Source organism: Homalodisca vitripennis, chromosome 5, assembly GCF_021130785.1.
Source record: "Homalodisca vitripennis isolate AUS2020 chromosome 5, UT_GWSS_2.1, whole genome shotgun sequence".
Taxonomy (NCBI): Eukaryota; Metazoa; Arthropoda; class Insecta; order Hemiptera; family Cicadellidae; genus Homalodisca; species Homalodisca vitripennis.
Genome location: NC_060211.1, coordinates 42,317,100 through 42,339,822, shown reverse-complemented (window position 1 = coordinate 42,339,822; position 22,723 = coordinate 42,317,100). Strand labels below are relative to the sequence as shown.

Sequence of the window (22,723 nt, the reverse complement as noted above, 5' to 3'; positions counted from 1 at the left end):
GAAAAAATTATGTAACTGATCTTTATAAAGCTTCTACTCTACTAGTCTTGGACTAATATAAATAAATTAAACGGTTTTTGTTGGTGTTTGATAAAAAGTAACCAAAATAGTTTTGAGTAAAGATTAAAAGAAGTCTACTTAATTTATTGCATGTACAAATGTGTATTCAACATTTACGTTTTTCTAGTATATTTTCAAAATTAAATAAATATTATACAGGGTGTTTGAAAAGTATGGGTACGGCTTAATATTTTAAAAACCATAGGAGATAACATCTATAAACTTTGCACAGTGTCGTATGGCTATGTAAACTATTTTCCCTTGCTATTACCATGACACGCCAACCATGGGGGGACGGCCCACAGAGGAAAACATGGAAATCTTAAATTGAAGCATGGGTCGAGTGATACCTCATTTGAAAGAGCTCACTTAGTAGAGTTGAATTCCGCAAACCGCATCGTAGAGTAAAACGCCGCCTACCGCATCAGAATACGACGATCCAGTCAGAAAATGGCAGCGCATAATGTACTTCACAATGTGTACCTAAAAACAACCCGCCATTTCTGATTGGATAAACTTTTTGAGATGCGGTTTGCGGAATTCAACTCTACTAAGTGAGCTCTTTCAAATGAGGTATCACTCGACCCATGCTTCAATTTAAGATTGCCATGTTTTGTCTCAGTGGGCCGTCCCCCCATGGTTGGCGTGTGTCATGGTAATAGCAAGGGAAAATAGTTTACATAGCCATACGAAACTGTGCAAAGTTTATAGATGTTATCTCCTATGGTTTTTAAAATATTAAGCCGTACCCATACTTTTCAAACACCCTGTATGCAGTAACAATATTTAAAATATGTTAAATATGAACTGAGTGAAAGAAAAGTATGTAAATGTATATTTTTTTACACGGTGTTAATATTAGATTATATGTATTACACAGTTATTATTTATATGTATGAATATGATTACTTCTAGTTATATTGTCTATTAAAGTTGGAAATCAATAAATACCGACATAAATAATGTAATGAATTTCGAATTGCAATTTGAATTGCCATACTTTGATGAATAAAATAAAATATATATATATATAATTATTTGCTTATATACACTTTTTGTATCCTTTTTGAAAACGACAATATTAGTCGAAATATTAAAGGATTGTGTAAAGTCTTTTTCTTTTATTGTTTATATAGGCTATATATATAACTAACACACACATATATATATATATATATATATATATATATATATATATATATATACACACACACGTGTGTGTGTGTGTGTGTAGCACTTATATCAAGCCAATAATATTTAAAAATCAGTTTCTTTAGAAAACTATATACTCAAATATCTGTTAATCGGAGAATCTTGGACTTGTTAACTGCTATACAAATAAAAATAAGACCTTGAATACATATATATATATATATATATATATATATATATATATATATATATATATTTAGATGTTTTTGACACTTAGAAACACAATTGATAATCAACTATTCATTGTTGTACTTTGTATCACAAAAGAGGGTTAAAGAGGATATAATTAGCAGAGATGCCTATGAATTATTAATATTAAAAATAAGTCATCTGCTTGACGTTGGCTTATAACCAAGCCAAGTAAGGAATTCAAAAGATGTGAGATAAGTGCAAGGTATTAAAAAGTAAGTATTATTTGCATAAACTTAATGAACGTAACAGCTTAAATTTAAAGCTACAATAGGCTAGATACTGCAGTCTAATTTATCTTTGTAATCCTAGATTTGTTATATGTTTATTAAATATAAACTGGATGTCAAGTAAAAGTTGGGAACATAGTATGGTTGGTATACTTGAAAGAGTAGGTAGGGGATTTTAAGTGGATTCAAAAAATTATATAAATTCGATTAATAACGGAATTAAACTGATTCTAAAGTTTAATTCTTTTTTATAAACTGTAGCAGATATCTAATTTAATATATTTGCTACAGTTTATAAAGCAATATTAAAACTATTTTGAAAGTAAACTAAGAAACTTAAAGGTAATATTGTTTCAGTGTAGATATTTGGAATACAATATGCCTAATTAAGGTTACTCAGATTAACCTGCCAAATTAATCCTAAGTATACAATTTATTCTAACTAAATAATGAAATTAATAAATAGTACTTTGGTATTATCCGGTGACAATTCTGTCCCTATCTACTATTTGTTATTAGGCTATGCAAGTATATAAATGCTATGTGCGTGTTATAAATAGAAAATGTTAAAGTTAACATTTACGAGCGTTATAATTCATATTAAACATTAACAGCGAGTGTAACAATGTATCATAATATTATAACTATGTCACATAACTAATAATAAAACAGTTTTTACCAAATTCATTAATAATAACTTATTATAGTGTATTAAAAACTATTTAATATTTTGACTTTTAATATATAAGGCATACATTAATTATTTTTAATCAGCAATATCACCGCGCTAGAAATGTTACAATTTTACAAATGTGGTTTGTGAGTTTTTTTTAACTTGTGAAATGTTCTTAACACTCATAGATGTATGATAAAATCTTACAGCTTGGAATGATTGGTAGTTTTAATTCATACATTTGAAATGATTATATTCAAGTTTATGGTAGTGTAGTGGTTTTCTTGAAACAATTAAATTTCATTAGGGTTTTTCATAATAATTAGAATTAGTACACATAAAAGATTCCTTAAGACCGTGAGATTTTTTATTTGTTTAAAACAATATTGTCTAGTTTAACTAGCTGAGAATACTGCCTGTTTGTACATCAGTATGTATATCTGTCAGTCTGTTCACACGACATCTCGAAAACGAATTGACTTATAGACTTGAAACTTTACACGAAACTCCTGCATTTCTATATATGCAATACTGAGTTTGATACATGAGATTTGGCTAAGATTTGGTTAGCGAATATCTTTTGTTAAAAATCACAAAATCTATAAATTTACACTTTTGAAAAATTTAAACATGTAAAATTTTATTTATAGAGCGAAAAGAAAAGTATCATCTAAAGGGTCATCCTGCCTTATAATAAAAACAGGTTTCAATATTGTTCTATTGCCATAATTACAAAACTCAAAATAATTTCTTTCTGAAAACATACAAAAACAAAGGTCTTGTTTGGCCAAATATTTTGCAAAGTTTTAACTCATCTACGGATACTTATATAATTTATTTTACTTTTGTACATTTGTTGTGAAAAACACATTCAGACGAGCATGCGGTAAGTTCAGCAAAGTAGGACTATAATATGTATGTCTTTTCTTACTTATTACCTTACCTTCCATTAATGTGATAATGTATGGAAAAGGAATTAATGTATACATTATTGGGATACATATTGGGATTTTAGTATATAATTATTGTCTAATTATATCTTAGTTAAATTTTAAAGGCTTGTGAGGGACGAATACTTTGCCAGTTTCAAAATAGATATTAAAGATTTATATCAAAACTTCAACCTCTCCATGCACGTTACGTTTCGTGTGTGTTTAACCCAACGTTGTGGCGTGGCATTAACTTCAAAATTGATTGAGCCTGCGCTAATAAATAAAAACCATTCATTCTTTCAGAATCAAGGTGTTATTCTGTTGTTCCGACTTTGTTCAGTCTCTTCAGTCAGGGATAGGTCTGAAGACGATCATGGATGGGACAACATTAATTATGAAGAAGCAATGATGATCAAATTGATACACATTTCTCTGCTTAAAGTTTGATATTGACGATAGAATGTTCGAAAGAATAATTTATTTTCGAAAATTTTCCATCTTTCTATCTTTCTATATATATATATATAAAATTAAAACGATGGAATATATATATATAAACGATGGAATATATATATTCCATATATATATATATATATATATATATATATATATATATATATGTGTGCGTGTGTGTTGGTTATGTAAGGGGTGTAAATTTTTCAAAATATATCGATGGAAAATATAAGAAATCTTTTGACACTTATTACGAGCGTTCGACTCACTTTGGGAAACTCCTTCGTTTTGGAAGGCCATGTTCTCAAAATATACGAGTAAGTGAATGTAATACCTCACCTGTAATATTATAAATTGGAAATGAAATTTGACTTAATAACTGCCCAGGTACAGATTGCAGCTGACGGACTTCAGTTACCTTATGGAGGTGTAAAGCAGAGCACTACTACCTTGTTTATATATTAATGTCTTGAATTCAGCGAAATTTCATTCAGATTTAATCATTCTTGATATATCTAATACCATTTGATAAACAAACAGAAAGAAAACTAAATGTATACATAACTACCCACACCAACTGTGTCAACGACAAAGGTCTTTTGAAAGCGCAATCAAGAACTTGAATTTAAAAATTTACAGAGAGGGGAAGCAGCAGGAATTGAACGGATGGTTGAGTTAGCTTTGTTTTCATGGTTTGTTAAAAGTTTAAATTTTGTGTGAAAGGGAGCGAAGCAAACAATAATCCAGTGTTTTGTCGCAGGGTCGGAGGTGAGCAAGAAACAACAATGACTGCCACATCCGCCATCTTGGGCGTCTTTCTGCAGATCTTACTTAAAGTTTCAGGTAACTTTCACCCACTTCCGATACGATCCGAGTTTTTGTCAATGTACTGCGATGAGAAGTTGGTGCTTTGTTTAGGAACGCATTGTGCCATTTTTATTATTCGGCTAATTAAAAGTTCTGAATGACGTTTTAAATCTGAAAACAGTAAACATCAGTCATTATGTGCGTCTTTCTTTACAAGTGCACGAATCGTAACAGTTATTAATCAGTTTGTTATTGTGACTTGTCCTTAAACACGTTTCGATTAAGTTTATTGTTTAGAGTTCTGTTGGTAGATCTTAAAAAATGTGTAAATCAGACGTAAATGGAAATTGATCAATGAAAGATTAAAAATTGTTTGTAGATGTAAAATTATCTTATGCTTAATTACTTAGTAGTAGTATTTATACATTTTATTGTGTTATATTGATTTAAAGATTGATGTATGAAATATTGTGGAACGGTTTTTAAGAACTTCGTGAAGATTTATTAAAAATTATAAATTTTACGTCCAAAATAATGAAAAAATTGAATTTACTATTCGATTATTAAAGATTGCGTCTTATGCGAATAAAATATTGCAACGAGTACGCATCAGCCTAAAGTGCACATACCGTAAACTATGGTATAATCTGGAGATTTAATAAAATTCATCGACATCGATTACCGTTCAAGGTATGAGTCCAACAGACCAGTGACGTGTACAATCTTCGCTATGTTTCGAGTATATGAGGGTTCAGCAACATCCTGGTGGGATATTTCCATTGTGCAAAACCAGCCTTGATTTATTTACCACTAAAAAGTTCCAACAGTGACATATAATCGTGCCAGATGGATTATTGTTGGCATATTCTTAACGGCATCCTGGGAAGACATCTTGCCTATGTATAAATTAAGGATTCCTCCAAACCAATTCCAACGTTTAATTCGTTCTCAATATATTCGTCAGTGAAAGTCTCAACTAAAGCCCACCAAAATCCTCTGAAGTGACATATATCATCATTGAACTCTAACTGGCATATTTAGAAATAAACTTTTCTTCAAATCTCAAGCGTATAGCTCAGTGGGATATACCTTTGGGTTGTAGGCTTTACTAACACTCATACGAATCCCATAGATGGATGTGCACCATAATGCAACTAATTCTTGTGTATGTAGATTTAAATTTTAATAACACATCTCAAGTCATTAGCACACTATATCATGACATACCTTGAAGAAGATAGACGGGCAAAGAAATAGATAGGCAGAAAAGAGATAAGAACTTTTCCAACCCACTGAATATAGCAAAGTTTTCAAAATTCAAAGTACATCCCGTACCTGAGATTCGAAGTGGAATGTTAGTCTTCAATGACGCTCAGTTAAATCTTGGAGAGATATCATCATCATCTAGCGCACTTTTGTGTATACATAACTGAAGCTCCATACACAATTTAAACTCAACGTCTCTATTAGTTTTCAAGATATCTTGCGTCAGATCGAAATGGAATTTTCAGCTCTCCATGTGATCGTCTACGCGTACGCTCTGCTAATAATTATTGGATTGCTGTGTCATTTATGGTTGTTCAAGAAGGTACATCCCACTCTTATTATTATACTATCTCTCTGATTATGAAATGGTAGATGTGTCATCCAATGCAAAGAAAATTGTTGATCTTTGAAATGTTCTTGCTGAGTGCTATCTGGTATAGCAAACAAATAAACGACAGAAACGATACAAACACGTTTATAATACGTTTAAATTCACTACATAAACATGAGGACACATATTTAAAGACTAAAAAGAATAATAGCACGAAGAAAAATATTTACAACACTACTCAAGAATCCCTTCTATAACTTCGTCGGAAAGTGTTAATTATGCACATCCCAGTAAAAAAACTGCGTAATTTTCTTTAAAGATTCTAAGTATATTTTTAGCATCGTCTATATAGTAGCAATTATGGGTGCAGCTGGGTACTTTCACATCGAGACTTAACAATAAAAACAAATAAACAGACACCAATTTAGTTGTTTATAAATTAGGTGATAAAAATAAGAGAAAAACAAAAAACACAAGATGTAATAAATACATTTTATAGAATAAACATGGCTATGGAATATTACCAATTTACGTGAAAAACAGTGATTCTAATCACGAACAAAAGCTAGTTTTTAATAACAAAAATAAATTAGGCACTATAACCAAGCCATAATAACCGCGATGCTTCTTTCCTCTACTACCATTAGTACGGTATATTTTCCATTACAAAACACTTCTAATTATTAGCATAAGGTATGTAGTAAGACTCGAAATGCGGTACGACACGGCTAATGCCTCAGGTAACGTATCTTACATGACTATAACAGAGTTGTTAACAACTTGTACAATGAGCAGGTTTACCAACTTTGATACAAGTTGGTGTGATAGAAACCATTCCCAGAAGCCACCTGAAAATCTCCAGGCATTAAATGGCTGGATGTGTTGCGTTTACATCTGTTATACTTACCAAAGACTGGAATGCTTTAAGAAGATTAAGTAGGTTAATCGCTAAATGTAATTTATCAGGCAGGTCTTAAAAATAGTTTTCTCAATCTCAAGCTTTTAAACTATCAAATTTGGCATTATTTATATTTCACTATAATTATCAAATTTCTGTTAAGGCACTTTTAACTATTTCAGTTGTAACCAAGACAAATCAAATATACTACGACTTGTCAAAATAAAAAGGATATTATTTGATCTTGTATGTTATACTAATTTTATAAACTTCTAAATAAAGAATGGTTTATAAATAATTAAATAAAATGTGTCTCCGAATATGGATCAACGTAATAACGTTCGTGTTCATACAGGCTGCTATAATCATAATAGTCTCATAACTGCACGATTTCATGATTTATAATTTTCGACACAGTTTAAAAATCACGGTCACAGCAGATGATTGGATTTGACAGCACTGCTGGTATTTGTTATATCTGTTTGTTCTATTTGGTGTTTCTACTAACACGTGATATCTCTTCGTCCTTGTCGTTTCTGAATTCATGGACCATCTCTTCGTCGCTGGTTTTTCTACTGCACGGGTTATTTCTGTGTCCATGGTATTTCTACTGGCGCGGGCCATCGATTTGTCCTTTAAAGTTTCTGACCTTCGGGTTAAATCTTGGTCCTTGGTGTTTCTTCTGGCACGGGCCATCTCTGAAACCTTGATGTTTCTGCTGGCACGGGCCATTTATACGTCCTTTTGTGTTTCTACTGGCACGGGCCATCTGTTCCTCGCTGTTGTTTCTACTGGCACGGGCCATTTATTCGTCATTTGGTGTTTCCACTGGCACGGGCCATTTGTTCCTCGCTGTTGTTTCTAGTGACACGGGACGGGCCATTTATTCGTCATTTGGTGTTTCTACTGGCACGGGCCATCTGTTCCTCGCTGTTGTTTCTACTGGCACGGGACGGGCCATTTATTCGTCATTTGGTGTTTCTACTGGCACGGGCCATCTGTTCCTCGCTGTTGTTTCTACTGGCGCGGGCCATCTCTTTGTCCTTTAAAGTTTCTGTCCTTCGGGATATATCCTGGTCCTTGGTGTTTCTTCTGGCACGGGCCATCTCTGAAACCTTGGTATTTCTGCTGGCACGGGCCATTTATTCGTCCTTTTGTGTTTCTACTGGCACGGGCCATCTGTTCCTCGCTGTTGTTTCTACTGGCACGGGCCATTTATTCGTCATTTGGTGTTTCTACTGGCACGGGCCATCTGTTCCTCGCTGTTGTTTCTACTGGCGCGGGCCATCTCTTTGTCCTTTAAAGTTTCTGTCCTTCGGGATATATCCTGGTCCTTGGTGTTTCTTCTGGCACGGATCATCACTTCGTAGCCGGTGTTTCTACTGGCACGGGCCATTACCATCCTTGAAGTTCATGCCGGTACGGGCCATCTCTTCGTCCTTAGGTGTTTCTGCTCTTACGGGATATATTTTCGTTTTGACGTTTCTGCTGGCATGGGTCATCTCTTTCAGTTTGGGGGAAAGGAGGCGAATCTTAAGTATTTATTAGGTATTATTACACACAGTTTTATAATATAGTAGGTTACAACAAAGATTTCGGTTTGGGCGAAAGGAGGTGAATCTTAAGTATTTATTAGGTATTATTACACACAGTTTTATAATATATTAGGTTACAACAAAGATTTCAGTTTGGGCGAAAGGAGGCGAATCTTAAGTATTTATTAGGTACTATTACACACCATTAAATTATAAATATTTGATTACAACAAAGATTGCAGTATGGGCGAAATGAGGTGAATTCTAAACATATTTCATTACTAGTGTCTCAAGAAATATAATGAGTGAAAAATCACATAATTGTTTTCGTTAGATGCGGGTTTAAACAGCAATTATAGTTTGTTTCCTTAGTCAAGGTAGACATCCATTACTTTATAATAAAAATGAAATTATTAAACTTTTATTGTAACATTCAGATATAACGAATGCTTTAATTATTGGGATAGGAACTAAGAATTTTGTGTTATTTTATTAATGAGTGTTGAGAACCGAAACAAGATCAGAGTACTTTGTAAAACAATGAAACTTATTTATTATTAACTATAAGAATATATTTAATTTTGAAACTTTATATTTATAGTATCATGCCAATTTCGTCCGCAAGAAATTTCTTTACTCTAACTTCTTGTGACGGAATAAATCCAATCTTCGACAACCGTGAAATTACATAATCAGTACTATACGTCACGTACATTGTACTATAATAACGAATAATATAGATGGTGGATGTTATACTGAAACGAAGAGTAATATGTAGATAGTGACATATTCACAGGACCAAAGTGTACAGTAGATAGTCAGAGGTTTTACTGTAAATTAGAGCAATTAATTTAACTGAGCAGCAAAAATAGATACATTTTTTAAAATTCTATTTCGCCACAAAATAGGCTTTTCTTGGTAAATGCAACTACCAGAAAATGTTGCTCTATTTTTGACGTGACAACGTCTTAAATTAGGTTGCGGCTCGGAGTCACTCATGAAAAAGTGTAACGCCCGGTAACGTTACGATGCCCGTCCAGTGGGTCCGCCGCACGGGATCCGCACGGGATAAAGCAGATAACTGTGGGTCCGCCGCACGGGATAAAGCAGATAACTATGTTTATTCGTGAAAATGTGGAGTGCTTAGATTCGTCATTTACAACAACTACAACAATAAAGGTAAATAATTGTACACTGATATTTCATTATCGTAAACTATGATTGATTGATTAATTGTTAGATTGACACAAAAGTTGAGAAACTGAGTTTATAGGTTATGTCATACTATTGACAAATATTGATAGTGTTAAGTAAATTATTAGTTTAAATCACTCTGCAATCAATCGTAATTCAGTCGATTGAGAAGAAACAGCGCGTATTGCTAGTCAAACATTTAAAATAACAAATTATAACCTCTAACCTGTCATAACAGTGCGACCAAACAAACGAACTAAACCGACCAATCACCACGCGCCGAGTTAGAATTTAACTGTGTTTAGCAAGAATTTCAAATTCCAATTTTAGTAAATGTTTTATTCAACTTTACCATTTACAATAACAAATTTTAATTAATTTCAAATTATGTACAATGTTTTAGTAAACAAAATATATTTCTATAGTTAAAATTTGTGCAATTCTTATTTTCATTCAATTCCTTGTTCCTATTGTGCAATTTAATAATATTCATATCAATAAATATTCTACCGAGAAAAAGACCTTGTCACGTAAAATCTTCGCCCGTAAAAACCGACTTTACAGGCAACCATAATTTTTTGTGTTAGTTGGTCATACCAAGTATTAAGCTTGCAGCTACATCCGTTCGAGCATTATAGTAAAAATACAGAAACGAAAAATAATAAAGAAATACAGCAATTTTTCTAAAAGACATGCGCGTGATGCTTCGACCACTATCAACACAAAACTGTTACGTTTGGAGGAAAACACTGTTATGGAAGTAAATTAATTAATTAGTGCGTGGTGGTGAGCTATCACGTGGTCCGTGACACAACAACCAGTGTGGACGACATGTACAGGTATTGCCTATTCATCAACTATGTAGGAGTAATTAACCGACTTCATTAATAATAAATTAGTCCGCGCACTGTTCGATTCGGTTTTTGTCGATGATTACGCTTCAAGTGTTTATGAATTAGATCTGATATCTATAGCGTTGCTCGTGGCCTTAAAATCACATTATTGAAGCCTATATATATATATAACTATCTATATATCTATCAATATATAAATATCTATATATTGAAGCCTACGTAATAAATCAGAAAAATCTATTCAAAATGGAAATCATTAAAATTTATTTCGGAGCAGTTGGGAAAAGTAAAATTTAATGGTCTTAAGATATCTATTTATGCATTTTTAACTATTTCAGTCATAACCAAGACAAAGCTACTATTCTAAGACAGCAAAACAAAAAATATAGTAAATATTGATCTTGTATTCTATGATAGTAAATAGCCAAATAGTGAAACAATTTCCTTTGTAAATTGCTCGTTTAATTAATTTTTTTTTTTAAATTTTGGATGTTTTGGGGAAAAATACCTAAAACGAACATTTTAGATTTTTTTTTTGGTTTAGTTGAAAACATTAAGATATTAAAATAATAACTCGATTGTTTATGAATTGTCTAATAGACTTTGGCTCGTGAAATATCACAAAAAACATGGGTGTCCATTAATATTAATAAACAGGTCCTCCTTGGAAATTTGAAAATATGCATTAGGTAATAACGTGTAAAAAACGTACGGTAATAAGGTATCGTTCCGTTAAAGGCAGAAATTAGTAATTAAAATTCGGAAAATTGCAGTATTTTTGTATCTATGTCATCGACATGAAGATGTTCTATCCCGAAAATGTTTATTCGTGCTCAGTTTGATACCGTATAATTGTGAAGAGTATTAGCAGGATGAACCTGTTGGATACCAACATATTTTAAATTAGTAAAAACTATCATTATTGAAGTAAAACAAGTTTCTGTTAGAAAACTTCCAGTAGAATAACAGAGTTACAATTCTTTAGACTAAAATATGGCATTATACTATAGAAATCATAGACTTCGTTAAAGCTACTTCGTAAGGTATTTCGTAAATTTCTATATAGAATAATTATAGAAAATTGAGGAATAGAAAATGAACGGATTCAAATTTCTCAGTATTGTATTGAAAGCTTACAAAATGGAAAATCCGAAAATTCATCTTTCTGACTTATTGAAATTGAATACAGTATCGACGGCCATGACTCAGACATTGGATGAACAACTTACTCGTTAAAAAGCACATACAATTTCAGATACAGTGCAACACATTAAAGTGATAAACTATATAAATCTCCGTAGCGACTGTACAGAGCTGCATACGAAGCCTGTGTTCTATTTTGCTTAGAAGTCGAATAGTGATTTTTCTGAAAATGTGAGCACCCTTATTACGTTTTAAGGGTGGGAGGATTTCAATAACATATATTCAACCCAATGGGAGGCAAGGAGAGAAACGTTACTAAGCGATAATTTGTTTATAATGGGCCGGTTGATTGAGCTATAGCTTACTGCAGAGGGTAATTAATTGTCGGAGTAGCTGGGGCTTCCTTAGTGTTAAAAGTTTTGTTCAAGCCTAAAATGAGGAAGTACAATATTGTTTCTACCGTTTTCTCCTGCTCGCTTTGACCGGAAGTGGCTAGAATAGAGCTAGCTTCCCCTTCTTCCAAGGTGAAATGACTGAGATAGTGCCCGTTATCTATCCTCATGGGATCTTGGCAGGAGGCGGTTTCTACTCCTGACTTTACCAATGCTGAATATCCTCACTCCGGGAGCAGCACAAATATCCTTTTAGGACTAGTGCGATAAATGGTATCCTCTATTCTTGTTTTAAGTGAACAAAAAAGGGCAAGGCAGGCCATACCGTATGATGACGATTAAGTGAAAGCTAAAAAATATTTGATGACTGTACCTAGACTAGGAATCATAAATTTAAATATTTTGTTGACAAAACTGTTGTTTATGTCATATGAAAAAGCACCATGGACAACAGAATAACATTTTAATGTTTGTTTAGAGAGTGGCGTTCATGTCGTGAACTTGCCGTTTATTTCGTAGATTAGAACCGTACAGTTAATAAGTGCTTTTACATCATAAAATCGACCCAAGCGACTTATTAAGCACTGTTGGAACCAATGGTGTGCAACTCAATGACCAAAAACGTGTCTTGCTCTGTTACCATGAACATTTACAAATGCATTAGTTTTAATTGAAATTGGGATTATTCTAGGGATGCAATAAAACTTGAAGAACTTAACTTGTGTTATCTCAAGGCATTAAGTCATACATCTTACTATGTAAAGGTGTCATCGTGATCAATAATTATGTTTAACCTGATAGGTTATGAAAGGGGTAAGATATAAATTTGGCAGGGATGCTCTGCCTAAGCACTAATTGTATGCAATTTTTAACTATATGCTTTACATGTAAAAGTTTTTCAATTTAGGGTCTTTGAAATAGCCAGTTTATTAACAATAAAATTATTTATGTCCTGAAACTCTAATGTATGCAATTAGTGCTTAAGGATTAGAGTTTCAGGACATAAATAATTTTATTGTTAATAAACTGGCTATTTCAAAGACCCTAAATTGAAAAACTTTTACATGTAAAGCATATAGTTAAAAATAACATTGATCGAATTATTAAGTGCTTTAAGAGTCTAGTGAATTCAGAACCTGCTACATACTTGAAACCAGGTAGATATCCGATAGTTCCATAGGACGGAAGTTCCTAGAGACAAGATGCTTCTGGTAGCTTCTGGGAATGCAGCACTTAAGTAATCAATTTGTTCATATATCTCGGCATCGATAGATTCCGTACGCTTTACGATTATCAAAGACTGAGAGCTTCAAGAAATCAGGAATTTCCCAGAGACCGATTTATTCTAATGGCAGGAAGCTTCTGGAAACCATCTTAAGTCAGGAATGCCCAAAAGCCAGGAGCATTTAATGGAGGATTCCAGAGGTCGGGAGAGGGATTTTAGAATCTTAGAACTCCCACTGAGCTGCAAATCTTAATAGACAAGAAGTCCAAAAGACAACAAAAGCTTGTCGAAGTGTGGTTCCATTTAGTTACCAAAAGTTTCTTCAGATGTAGGGAACGTCTCTAGAAGAGGGCTCTACAATATGTATATAACGTTCCTTGTAACTAAGATGTCGCTAAACTCGGAAGATCGTATGTTAGAATTTCCTACAAGATGACAGATTCCAGAGGCAGAATTCTGAAGCTATGGTAGTCTGAGTGTCTTCTCTAACAACCCAGACACTGGTGGTCCTAAAGAATAGATCTTTCTAGTGATCATATAGTCCCAGGGTTGGAAACTGGAATAGTTCAAGGTCTGGTTGATCCTAGAGTCTAGTAGGTTGTTTAAAAAGTTTATATTTCTAAACACATTGGGTTGTGTATGTTGGCAACTTCTATAGGTTATATTGAGACATTTGGAGACTATAGACTGTAGATTTTATGATATTGTGAAGGTCCTGTCACATAAAGAAAAATTCCGGATGTAATAATGAATTAAAATTGAAATTTGCCTTAACAAAGTCGACAGGAGGTATCTTTTATCAATTTTGGAACAATATTATTAGTGATTCTTAATAAACAAAATTCATACATACTCTCTCAGGTGAGGGAATTTTCCGTGTTGCCACGTGCTTAGATATAAATAGGTAATTGCACAATAGTTTGCTCTTCTTTTGAAGGCCTTGACAAGCAGAATTCCTTTGACAATATAGTTGAGATACTTTCAAAGGAGACTCTTTTGTGAGATTGTGAAAACTAAGTATTTGTGCTTACCAAGAAAAAAACTTCAATAAAACGTGCAAATCTTCTCATTAGTGCGTATTCTGTTAAGTGGTGTTAGAGAGGGCTTCTCAGCCCTAACTTCGCTTGGTAAAATAAGACCTTATTTTACTATTCTTATGAGGTCTATCATGATTATGATTCATGTTTAACCGTTCACATTGCATTGAAACACTGTTGATATAAATGAAGTATTATGGCCTTTTTCTTTATAACCACTCTCAGTCAATATACTAGTAGGTATAGACAATAATAACTGATGTTAAAACTTAACTACCAACAAAACATATCTGCTTGAAGGGATGGAACTATAATAAATCAATGTTCAATATAACAACATAGTGATAAAAACGGCTTCTTAACCACAGGCTGCCCGCTTTTTGATAATCTCTACTTTTCATTTATGTATGTATATATAAATCGCTCGGTCGAGCGTGGCTGCTGCTTGGGTGAATGACCGCTGAGCGACCCTCTCCTTGCAAGCAGCCCGCCTACCCGGCCAATAGTGGTGTTTCGGAAATCACCTTTAAGCAGTATGCCTCCAGGTTAACGGTTAGAGAGGACTTCATAGCTCTAGTTTCGCCTGAGAAAATAAGACATAATTTACTTTACTTTAACTGTTTACTTTACACAGGATATAATTTATATGCGGACGATGTATGCTGAGGTCCGATGGATTATTTCAGTTAGTTTTGAGGTCCGACGCTAGGGTAGCGCCACGTAACTTTGATTGTTACCACAGAGGGCAGTCTGGGCGCTCAGTTTGTTCATGCCTCATTTTTTTAGTTATTGTTTTTCCAAACAGAATTGTTTAACTATCTCTAAACTAATACAATCAAAGGTAATGCCCTCTAGGTTAATGTGGTTTGTATTTATTCAATGTTTTGCTAACTAGACACAATTACGCAGTTTAAATATTTTGTCACAATCCTCATTTTTAAATAAAACAATAAACAACGCAGGTAATGCCGATATTTAAAACAAAGGCTCAGTAAACAAGTCTACCTCTTGTGTTTGGAATAATCAAACCCATTATTCCGGGCAGCCATAGGAGAACAATACATGTTCGTTTGCTAATAGCCTCAACCTGTTTAGTTAATTATAATCCCGGCATCAACCCTGCACTATTTATAATTACTTGGTGCACAGCATCGGTATAAATCGTTATTTTAATGGGAAATATCTACGGTGGGCCGAGCTAAACCACCGAATGAATAATGGAGTTTTAACATTCAGAGAACAACGTAGTAGTTGCAGTTTTTTTAGTCCGAATTGTACCGATTATTAAGTGGAATTTAATGTTTTTTGTGATAATATTTTAAGAGGTGAAATAAACGATTATTTTTAAAAAATGTATTTTAATATTATTTGATTTTGAATGGAACTATCTACAGTACATCGTGGTACTTCCCACATAAAATTGTATTTGTAGTTTTATCGTATGGCACGTTATAATGACTGTACTGATTAAGTGGAACAGAATGTTTTTGTGATAGTATTTTAAGAGGTGAAATAAACGACTACTCTTTTGAAAATGTATTTTAATAGTATTTGATTTTTTAATGGAACTATCTACAGTACATCGTGGTACTTCCCACATAAATATTATATTTGTAGTTTTATCGTACGGTACATTATAGGAGAATGTCTTACAATTTCGCCTTGGCTCACGAGAGAATCTGTGATGTAATTAAAACGCAATAAGGCGGGCGAAAGTACCAAGTTATGACGAAGGGTGTAATACGTACAGGGGAGGAAGGTAATCAACTTACCAAGATAATATGTTCTGAATAATCTGCTTAAAGTTTCAGTTAAAAAAAATTTAGTTTGTAATTTACAGGGTAGTTTTATACTTAAAGTCCTACACCACCATAAATTATGTTGCCTTTATGCTCATTATATTTACACACAAATCAGGTTTAAAATTATTATATTTATTTTAAAAGGTTGGGAATTGCCTGTGTCTGAACGAGTGAATTTATTCTTACTCACATTTATAAAACAGCTAATATAAAATGTGCCAACTTTTAAGTTCCTTTTCTTTCTCAACGTTTGACTATTCTTTTCAAAACGTCGGTGTTTTACATTACAGTACCTATTCACTTTTTATTACAAAAGTATTTTTCTGCACCCTTAATCGGAACATATAATTGAAATAAGAATTTAATTACAATATTTAATGGTGAATTATATTGTAAAACCGATGTTGAAATTATGTCGGTGTTGTATGTTTATTATACTGGAACAGCTACTTTATGTGATTTAAATTCATGATTTATTTTTTATATTTAGCTATAAGCTTATCACTCGAAAGGCTGGTAAAATTTAATTTGTTTGTTTCTCGCGCGATATCTCAAAAACAATCCGACTGACGGACATACATTTCCAAGAAGCTTCACTTCTGTATTATATAGGCAACAATGAGTTCGACGATGGTGCATGTCACTCTATGGGAATGAGTTTAGAATTAGTAAATATTTTTACATGGGTGTTAAGCGTATCCATGATAGTAACGACAAAATAACAAAGTAAATACATTTGTAAATCAAGTAAATAAACAGTATGAGATTTTAACATGTGAAATGTAACAAAATTTTCCTAATTACCCTACCACATGGTCAAGTACAATGTATACAATTGGTGTGTAGACTTTTATTATTCACTGCTACGAAACCCTACATAATGAAAAAATGTGAATGTAACACAAAGCAATATATCTCGAGAAAAATGCAATATATGGACTTTAAATTTTGCATCAAACTTTATTAAGTTTAAGTAAAAAGGATGGTTTCTATAGTGGTGCATGTTCAACAATGGAATTTGGCAGAGCATCATTGAAGCCTATCACTCAGAAAGCTGAAAAATTCTCTTTGTCTACCGTTGATCTACCGTTAGTTTGTAAAAGTTTCCTTTCCGTGTATTACTCTGTTTATCAGTCCACAGGACTTCTTCATAATGAAAATGAGCTATAGGTTTCAAATTTTGCATGCAACCTCAGCGAAACGTGTCATGCGACCAGTAATGTAGCGTATTCCCCTGTACCTATTTATGTTATTGTTACATTTCATTTTTATTTGTTAAAACGTAATAAAAGTTTAGTCTTTGTGTTTAATCAGTAATGCCTGATGGTATCTAAAGATAATAAACGCTTGTAACAGCAATTTCCATCGCCGGTTTTTTCGTTTTGTTATAAATAATGTTATAAGTTTTGCGTTGTGGTACTCAGTTTTATGGTGCTTATACATTTTTTAGTTCCATAAAAATCGACAAGGGCATAAGTAATTCTAATGTAAAAGTTAAAAACCTGCTTTTAATCTAGATTTGGACAATCGCGAACATTCTGTACTGGATGAGTTGCTAAAATTCTATACTTTTACTCCTACTTAAATATTTTATTTTATTTCTCTTTTGCATATAACGGATTTTTATATAACATCTTTGTATACTTATATGTGTTGAAGTAATTTTCAATATAATGTTTTGCCTATAGGTAACGGAATGGATCATTAAAATTGGATCTAACGTATATTTTAGTTGGATGACAGGACTTTAAATGTTTCCTCTGTTGTAAGCTAAAAGTACAAGGCCAAAGTTTGCATATTGAATGAAACAGAGGTTTTCCACTGTCACAATCTGTCATTTTTAATTTTGCGGAAAATAAATATTATGAATAAATGAATGAGTTGAAGAAAAGTAGTTTTATCTAATGGCAACGTTTAATTAAACTAGTTGTTTTAACGTTGTTGGTTAATATTACTGGAAAGATAAGTGTAAGTTATGTATTTTCCTTAAATCGGATTCAACAGACATTTTTGACTTTCGGAATGGAAATGATTGTGTGATAGCTGACAATCCATTATAAAATATCTACACGAGACATTCATATCCTCTGTCACAATCTGTCATTTTTCATTTTGCGGAAAATAAATATTTACGCGTGTTTCACAAACGATCGTGATTGTAAACAAATGATATTCAAATACTGAGTTTTGAATCAGCCATTTAATTGTTTGGGCGTTCACTTTCTCCCACATTCCAGTGGAACGAACATTAAATCAATGAATATGTATTACTAGTAACCAACTGAATTTACATGAGGTCGTGTGTTCCACTGTGTGGACGAGATATACCGTACACCCTCACCTAACGTTCCACCTACCTGGTGTTTCGGGCGAATGGAAATTTGCAATTGCATGACTGCTTGAAGAGACTGAACTAGAATATTTCATTTACTCACCTACAACATAAATACATCTATAAAAGAATTGTAACACGTGAAGCATTGTATTTAGCGTAAATATTGCACTTAATTTAGTAATATTAAATAGGTATTAGTTACAAAAATTAATTTTTATATTACTAATCAGTATATAACAGATTGTGTAGTAGTCGTTAAAAGCACGTGAAAGAAATGAAATATTGTGTAAATAATATAACAAGGCAGTAGTACACCGCAACACGTGGTTCTTAGCAGACTTAGCTGAAGATCCATCCAAAAGCGTAAAGCTCATTTTATTCCCCAAATGTTCCGAGGACAGATGGTCAGGAAGACATCATACAGAAAAGAAATGCATTCAAAAATAATGCTCAGCCAAATTCCATGCTTAGACATCCAACATCATAAGACTCCTTCTTGTCAATGTGAAATAAAGTTTAGAGATGCTGTAGATGGAGCTTATATTGGTCACTGTTAAATTACATGAAAAACATAAAACCAATATTTAAGACTTTTATTGTTTTGTGAGGCCTTTCGATAGCGAGGCTATCTTCTTCAGACACATCACAAAAGTTTTTCAGACACTTTCGTGATGTGTCTGAAGAAGATAGCCTCGCTATCGAAAGGCCTCACAAAACAATAAAAGTCTTAAATATTGGTTTTATGTTTTTCATATAATTTAAAGTTTAGAGATATTTAAAAAATACATATGAAATATTTATTAGTATACCTTGCCATGATAAATTCACTTTTTTCCATTATTTTAGGTTTCATATCTGTGTTCAATAATAAAATAGTTCCGGTGAGCTAGGAAGCGGGGCGCTGAAAATTAATCTGTTGACTTTTATCGTTGTCTGTTGTTCTATTACTTTTAATTTTTACTCAATTGATTAAAATGTATTATTTTTAAATCTCATATGATTACTATTTTTCCTCTTTTATTTATAACGCAATTTTTTCATTAATATCGTGGACATTGACATTAGCTTTAATTTATGACCTTGCCTTATCTGTTTAACTGATTTCTATTTTTTGTATATAATGGATTGTTTTACTTTTTACCATCATTGTGCATTATTTTAAATGGAACTTTAAGTGATAATTAGTTTTGTTCTTCAAATATTGACTGACTTTAATTGTTGTACTTCGCTTTATCTGTGTTTCCATTTGTTAATTGTTAGTTTTAATTTTCTGTGAAGAATGGATTTTATTACTTGAATTCTATTTTAACTTTAAGTAAAGATGTGCCAGTAGAGACATAAGTAGCATTTACTATTATTTGTTTTATAATGCCTTGTGGAAATTTGACTTCAACTGTATGAGTCACCAACTTGTTTTTGTTGCAATAAAGACTTTGACTTTGACGTGGTTATCCGTAAGTCTAATGTAAAAATATTCGCTAACGCTCAACCAAATCCCATGGTGTGACATTCACTACTATCGAACTCAGTATTGCTTGTTTAAAGGAAATGAAGCTTCCTACGTTAACTTTAATATGGGTCAGTTCGTTGTCGAGATATTGTCCGTACAGTCAGTGAGACAACAGGCAGAAATAGAATTTGCCAGCCTCTCCAGCGATAGCCTTCGCTACCGCTCAGCCAATAAATACTTTGAGAAGGTGGTGGTCCTATTGTATTGTGGACAATACCAGTGCTCCACCAGCCCACCCTTGATGGGATAAGAGTGTGTGGCAGCCCTTCGAGTTTTCTGATTTGCAAACTTTGCTAACTGGTTTTCCCAACTTTACTTGTGCGAACTTTCCGGGTCCTTTTGAATAGCATTGGATTTATCGGTACAGCGGTGCATCACGATTACGTAGATTGTGATTAAATTTAGAAAGTATTGATCAGTTTGAATAAAAAATAAGTTGAAAATAAATATAAAAAGAGTTTATTTAAATTTAAAGGCGCATTAAAAACTTCATATAACCGTATGTGTATGTGTTCTGCGTGTGCGTGTGTGTGAAGTTTTAATAATGTGCCTTCAAATTCAAATAAACTCTTTTTTATATTTATTTTCACTGTATTTTTATTCAAATTAATAAAACCCTTCTTCCAATATTTAATCACGACTCTACGTCATCGTGATGCACCGCTATACCGATAAATAAATAAATGTGTGTGTGTGTGTGTGTGTGTGTGTGTGAAATTTATATTTAATTAAATTTATACGCAATAAGTAACGTACATCAAATAAACATAACATAAAGAACACACACAAAAAACGAAAAAATCTCGTATAAAAATCCTAATAAAGGTATGGCCAAGTGTGGAATATAGAGAAAAGGCTTTTTCGAAGTTCTAAGCTCAATAAAATTGCATTATATAATAAAAAATGTTCTTTTTTGTTTCACTGAACGATGGCAAATGCCTTCACAATCCTTCCATCGTCAAAAATAAACTTCAAAGAAACAATTTTCTTTTATTGATTAATGAAATAAACCGTAGCGACAGAGGTTTAATGGTGAGTTTTTAACTCATATTATGAAAATTTATTTATAAAGTATCAATAGGAGAGTTAAAAATTCTTACAACAAACTCGCGTAAGATGGCAGGAAAGCTCCCCCCAAGACACGCTCCTGAGAGCTCCCTTTCAAGAGAGAAAGTAGGTCAGTGGCACTTTAGCCAGGGGTGCTACCCCCTTATCTGGGATCGATAAGCCCTTAAATGCAGCAGCACTACAATCTACTGAAAACACTGAACTGGCTGCATAGTTGAACACGAAATAGACAATCAAATTAGTCATTTCATTCAAAACTTTTAATTCACTGTTTAATGTATTACGCACAACTCTGATTTCTTACAATTACCTTTCGTTGTCCTGACAGTAACTAAGGCTAACAATCAATCATAAGATGCACTTATAACGACTATCCGATGAAATTTTACAGTCATTAGTTTTTTAATATTGTTTTTGTATATTTTGTACATTCCCTTTGTTTAAGTTAGTGTTTAGCGAAAAAATTCCTTTAAAAATTATTTAATATAAATTTGCAAATTAAATCACCCCTATAGCAACATGTCCATTTAAGTATTTGGACTATATAACCATTTTCAGAACAAACACAATTATATGAAATTAAACAATCTTCTATTGAAATACGCTGATATGAAAGTACATATTAATATTTACTGATAGGTATTTTTTCGAGGAAAAGTTTTTCGTTCATCGTCACTAACGCGAATACGAACTTAAAACTGGTATATTTAAAAAAAATCTTTCACTGTATAATAATTCCATCAATTCAGGTAAGAGAAGCTACTTTCATATCAATTTATTTATTAGTAAAATGTTCAAGTAATGCGGTCGATTTATATAAAGGTCCTGTAACGGTAGATGTAGAATATTGGTGTAAACTTATAACTTAATCTCTCGGAATGTATTAAATATCACTTAACGAGTTTACTTAGATTCATATTCAAACATTATTGACCTATTAAACAGCTTATTTCAGGCAAACACTCTGAATGTTTGACAGTAGAGGACAATACATTTATACTATTAATTTTCTATTTTGTTTCAAAATACTGCAGTCGATGTAGCCGCTGGCAGGTTGGTCGTAGCTATAGTTATCTGCGCAGAACAAATGTAATTATAACAGTGTGTGAATCAACAGCGTAGCGAGCGCACCTGATTGACATGAAATTATTGAGGCCGTGTTGACATTGGCTGGAGGGTTTCACAGTGATGTAAACAATATTGACTGCGTTATCTCTTTCTACTGATTTTTATCATCAATGGCAGATTTACTTCAAGTAAACAACGAACCAACATATTTTTATAACAGTATTCTTTCATTGTAAAATAAAGAATTGTACGTTCCTTGTGGACCTCTACAAAAGAAACTTAAGGCTAAACAATACAAAGTAACAAAATAAATTCTATCAAAATGAATTTCGCAATATTAAAGACCCTTTCTTTTTCTTAAAGCTGTAAGTTCTTCTTTTTAAAATGTAGGTTTTGCTCTAATTAGTATAATTAAATTCTCTAAACTAAATAAATCTTTTATTAGACCATTTTTACAAAACGCTAAAATAGGGTACGTGAATATCCTACAGTCTAAAAAAAAATATTCC

At 32.7% G+C, this 22,723-nt stretch overlaps 1 protein-coding gene across 1 annotated transcript in view; it reads left to right on the top strand.

Annotated features, from left to right (window-relative positions):
- LOC124362086 (carbonic anhydrase-related protein 10) overlaps window positions 1–22,723 on the top strand; it is a 235,015-nt gene that overhangs the window by 2,947 nt on the left and 209,345 nt on the right. Inside the window, exon 2 of the mRNA XM_046816259.1 lies at window positions 4,510–4,592. Within this exon, the coding sequence (XP_046672215.1) occupies window positions 4,535–4,592 (58 nt within the window). The 5' untranslated portion in view covers window positions 4,510–4,534. The remainder of the gene's footprint in view (window positions 1–4,509; window positions 4,593–22,723) is intronic.